General features: G+C 46.2%; 1 protein-coding gene across 1 annotated transcript in view; it reads right to left on the bottom strand.

The window, feature by feature from the left end:
- The window catches only part of LOC104627358 (neuropeptide-like protein C4orf48 homolog), an 11,139-nt gene extending 7,243 nt beyond the window's left edge, over positions 1-3,896 (bottom strand). The window contains exon 1 of the mRNA XM_010295547.1: positions 3,745-3,896. Coding sequence (XP_010293849.1) covers positions 3,745-3,868 — 124 coding nt within the window. The 5' untranslated portion in view covers positions 3,869-3,896. The remainder of the gene's footprint in view (positions 1-3,744) is intronic.
- Between the last annotated feature and the right edge of the window lie 1,487 nt (positions 3,897-5,383).

Raw genomic sequence — 5,383 nt, 5'->3', positions numbered from 1 at the left:
CAGCAGGATACCCATGGACATTTCCTCAAAGTAATGATGTCTAAGGGTCTGTTTCACAAAGGTTTTAAACAAATCTAAATATGTGCTGTTGCCAATAGGAGCAGTCCCACTCTGCTTTCTGTCTGTGGCTATGTGCTCCCACACACAGTTTCTTGGTCAGCTGCATTGCTGATTTTTTTCTCCAGATCGGATCCTGAATGCTCAAGTTCCACAGCCAGAACAAGAAATAGGGCAAGGACAGGAGTCCAGGTTGTGGGGAGGAAAAGGGCAGAGGTAGCATAGGCCTACATGAGCTTAAAGCAATCATGAAACCAAACCTTAAGTCTCATCATAGCAAAGTACAGCAGAGCGCTATTAATTCCTTGCTGACAGCTGGGAACAGACTATCATTCATAGGGAGACTTAACAGGTTTGTGGATTAACATAATGAGAATTATCAAGAGTCAGCTATAATTCTTTAAGTGGGTCCTGTCATCACGAAGACTATATGTGTCTTTGTGTATTTTAGAAAAGTGGGGGAGGAGAGCTTAAAACATGCTTTTTGGCTGCTTCTTGGTGAAAAACTGGAAGTGAAAGCACTGTGGAAGTCTAATTTACTTTCCTTCGCATGCACATGGCATTTACTCTTTGTATTTCATGCACCTTGGCTAATGAAAACAGACTGACCATCTTCTGTTCTTCAAATTCCACATGTCAGCTTTCACAGTGTGTGATCTGGGTTATAAATGCGATGAGAGGTTGGGGAAATTACTCAGTTTTTTTAGTGGATTGCATTGAACTTTAAAGAAAATAATCTGCAAACATTAGTAACACCACTTCATACTTGAGCAGCCTTTTGCATATGCAAAGTGCTGTGTATAAAGGACATGATTAATCATTGCTAATTAGCATTATTCGTAAAAAGCTGGGCCCAGCTCTCTGACTGGCAGAAAGTATGCCAAGTGGAGAGGAGGTGATTGATACCCCAAGCCAGATATCGGTGCCACACAGGGCAGGATCTCTCTGCAACGCTACGAAGAAATCTGACTCACTTTCATGCTTTTCTCCTGTGACCCCTGCACCTGCCACACTTCTGTCCCTCTCCTGCTCATGGTGCTGCTGGAGGGACGCGTTTCTCCCACCAGGTGGGAGAGAGAGGCTGCAGTGCTGCGTGGTCCATGAGGGATTGCTCCTGCTAAAGGCATGTTCCCAGTCCCATGTCGCACACCTGGGAACAGAGAAAAGCATCGAGCACCACAATGGTCTGCCCCGCAGAAGGACACTTAGTATGGTCCGTGTACGTCATATATCCCTGTCAAGAAGGTGTAGTAGAGCTTCCTTTTTCTCCCTGGGTCATCCAGGAACACACAGCCACCATTTTACCTGGGCTGACAGTATGGACTTAAGTGCCAGCAATAGGGAAGCTGTGCACATGTGCTGCACATGTGTCCCCCAAAATGGGTCAGTGCCCAGGAGGATCAACTCCTTGATGAGAAATAGCCATCAGGCAGTAAAGATCCAGGAACGTTTGTACTAGATCACATCAAAGGTCTGCTGGCCCAGTGTTCTGTCTGCCATGAGCTACATCTCTTATAGTATTAAATGTGACTAGGAGCATTCCCAGGCTTTGAGAGCAGCTTGGCAAGGGACAGGTCATCTCTGGAACAGTAAATTCTGTCTTCCAGATAGGCAAATGGCCTTCTGTCATGGACAAAAGTGTGCCAGGGACTATTGTAGCAGGTTACTAGTACAGTCATGTCCCCATGCCAGGGAACATCCATGGACATCGATTATAGATGTGGCCTTCATGGCCAACAATGGATGGCCATGAAAGAGCACAAGACCAGGGCAAGTATGGAGGGATAGGTCCTCAAAGACCCTTCCAGGCCTCAGGAATATGCCAAAGCAGCTCCCGAGACAGAGTAATTGCTGCTGTTTCTAACACTCCTTTCTAAGATTTTTTTCCTTGAATTTCCAATCAGTTCTGCAATCCCATGCAAACGTTCAGCATCCACAGTGGCCTAAGGGAGGAGTTCGACAGGTTAACTATCCAGAAGAGCCCTGATGGGCAAAGGAAAGTACCTGGACCACTTAGCAGCTATGCAGCACTCTCAATGAGTGGCTGATTAGGAGCATCCCAAGTTCCTTGTTCCTGTAAGACTCTGTCCCTGCAGCACTACAAAACAATTTACAATTCATGATCAGTTGAGAGTCTTCCTCCTGGCCTGGCCCCAGACATAAATACCATTATGCACTCCAGCCTCCATTACTCAGCAGCATGTCTCTGCAGAAATACTGGCCATTGAAACACCCTGACCTGCCCTTCATTCCTCACTCTCACATGCAGGAGTAAGACAAGGAATCTTTCTCAAGGGCTCTTCAGGGGACTTAGTAGCCCTGCCACGGGATATCAAAACCATGAGATAACTCCTCGAGATTGGGGTCAGAGACCGTAGTCAAGAGTTTTGTTCTACAGATAAAATGGGAATTTCCACTACACAAGCAGAACAAAGAATCACCATGTATTTTTTCCCAAAAATGCATTGACTTGCCTCTGCTAACATAGACACACAAAGGGCACATATAATTTGTTTTTCAAACATGATTTGCTCTTTGAGGACACAAAATGGACTGCTTGCCACAAAACTTATTAAAGTTAATTAACGCCTAGAAAACAGACACACAAACCAGAGATGAGGTCTGGGTTAGAACAGACCAAAACTTAGCACTAATAAAAAAAAAGAAGAGAATGGAAAAAGAAGGGAATTCAGCATTTAAGTCCTGTAGAGACAAATACACAGAGTTGTATCTGAAAACTAATAAAGAATTCTAGGAGAATAAAATTCAGTGACTAAATCAGATCTTATATTAAATATTTGGTAGTGACGTAAAAAGATAGATGTCATACAAAATAAGCATGACTAAGAATTAGAGATTGGTTTGTATGCTACTACCTTCTTTTTTTTTTCCTCCCAGAGGATATTTTAAGTTTCTAATGAGTGGCTACTTCCTACTTGCTGTCACCAAAACACCCTGAGAACATTGACTCCATACCCTGGTATCTTTGAACTACTGCCTCATTTTGGAGCTGAGAAAGTCTAACTAGAGACTTGCTCAAAATCGCAGAGGAAGCTAATATAGAGTTGTGATCTAAATTCAAGAGCTCCCAGCTCCACGGTGTGCTCAAGCCAGTCTGTCGTATTTTTTTATTTTTTAGGTTTGCAGAATAGTAGCAGGATTTCAGAAATCTGTATGTCTTTTACAAATACACCATTTGGGTCAACTTCCCCTGTGTCAATCTATAGCAGTTACAAGAAAGATGAATTGGACCCATTGTTCCAATCAAATGCTAAAATAAGCAAAATGTAACACTCTAGCAGAAATAAACACAAATTTTCTTCAAACAACACCCAGACTAGCAAGGACGTCATATGTGTTGTGGCAAATCTGGAAACGAAACTCTCAAGAAGTAGATCTAAGACCTACAACCAAAGAGCTTTAAAACAAGCTCCAATGAAAATTATAGTATGCAGTTAGTATTTTTTCCGAAATAACTACTAATCCTTTGCTTGCTCACTGTTTTTATAAGCGCGGTTTGCATGTGCTTTGCTGACACGTTACAAATTCATCGTTACTCCCTCGCTAACCAGGCAATGCAACGTTCCCCAGGAGTTTGAGGCCAGTGTGGCTGCCGCGGGTTAAGCGCAGGACAGAAAGCAGGATGAGGTGCAGCGGGGGGCCGCAGTGCGCAGGGCAGGTACGTACTTTCTGCAGGAATGACACTCCCAGAGTCCTGGCCGGCCCCCGCAAGCCTCACGCTTAGCAGCCCAACCACCGAGATGAACGGGATCGCCACACGCATCACGCTCCAGGCAGACGGCAACGCCATTACTCTCCTCAATAATTCAAGCTTTCTTCCCTGCCTGGAACAAGGAGAAATAGTGAAAATCAGCGGTTTGCTCCCCACGCGCTCCCCACAAAGGCGTGGACGAGACGCGATAAGCACAGACCCACCCATGCACACAAACCCCCACGCACACACCACTGCAGTGACACGCCACGGGCTTGCAACGCACCCCAAGGACCGGTCTGCCGGGTACCTGATCTTTCTCTTTGCCTCTGTGCCAGACCCTTGGAGCAGCTCGAGCGAGCAGGCGAGGCTCCAGCAGCCACTCTGAGCATGCGTCCCCCCTGCATCCCCCCTTCCCTGATTAGGGTCATTGCCATGGAGATTTGCTATAGCAACACTGAAAAATTGGAGCTGCCAAGTGGAAAAGAAGATTTAAAGGGACCACAGTGTGGTGGATGGTTGCTGCTGTACTCCTCCTCTGCCTCCGCTCCGTGAAGGCCGTGCCTTCTCCTTGGTGAACGCTGGCTGCTGCCACCCGCACGAGAGTGTCTTTGCTAATTTTTGCATTTGTTGCTTTTATTCCCAAAGGGACTGTGCTGAAATACGCAGCTCCCATCCCTTGCTTTAGCTGTGCCTCACTTAAAGTGAGATTTTGTTTCGGGAGGTTCAAATGAGATGAAAACTCAAAACATCTGCTTGGAAAAACAAAGATGCAGGGCCTGCTGATGGTGCCCTGGGCTCCAGAGCAGACTCCCTTACAGGCTTCGTTTAACTACACTGAAAACGAAGCCTTGTGCACAACAGCAACATTGGCCCATGAACCGACCAGGAACATGGATCCTGCACAGCATCACACTAGGTAACTGTGATAACAGCCCAGCCAGAACCTACGCACAGCAAAAGTTTAATGATGCTCGCTTCAAGCTCAACCCTTGGTCTGGGATTTTGCTAGTACGCTGTGTCCTGACAAAGCTCAAGCATGAGACCTCCTGGACAGGAGACCTCCATAAGGACCTGGCTAAAATCAAGTGTTCAGAAAGTGGAGGTGATACCTTTTGGAAAAGCAAGAGGGCCCTCAATACCTGTTTGCCCCAGAATGTGTGTAAAGACCCATTTTGCAACATACCTGTTCAAATCATGGCTTTGTCCTTCTCTTAGGGGAGAACACTCCCCCTCCTCTCACCAGGGAACAGGCTCCAGCTTTCCTGCTCCGTACAGAAGCACTAACCTGCCAGGCTGTGGAGGTATCAGCCTTCCCAGGCTGCGACGCAATTTATCCCTGGCTTTCTTCAGCCCTAGGGACTGCCACCAGCAAGGTACCCTGCATCTACTTCACTTGTTCCTGTGGTTTTCACAGCATTACCTCTCACATCCCTCATTTCAATGCTTATGCTTTTTGGATCAAGTTAGTTTAAGAGTAATCTCAAAGGACTCCAAGCTCTTGACTATTTTCTGGCAAAGTGGGATTGCCTTGTGCATGCCAGAGAGGACTTTACAGGGGGGCAGCCCAGAACTGTGGAAGCAAAGGAAGGCAAGAGACCAGCATGGCTGAGT

The sequence above is a fragment of the Phaethon lepturus genome, unplaced genomic scaffold (assembly GCF_000687285.1).
Source record: "Phaethon lepturus isolate BGI_N335 unplaced genomic scaffold, ASM68728v1 scaffold55379, whole genome shotgun sequence".
Taxonomy (NCBI): Eukaryota; Metazoa; Chordata; class Aves; order Phaethontiformes; family Phaethontidae; genus Phaethon; species Phaethon lepturus.
The sequence above is the reverse complement of the archived record's forward strand: the minus strand, read 5'-3'. Positions and strand labels throughout refer to the sequence as shown.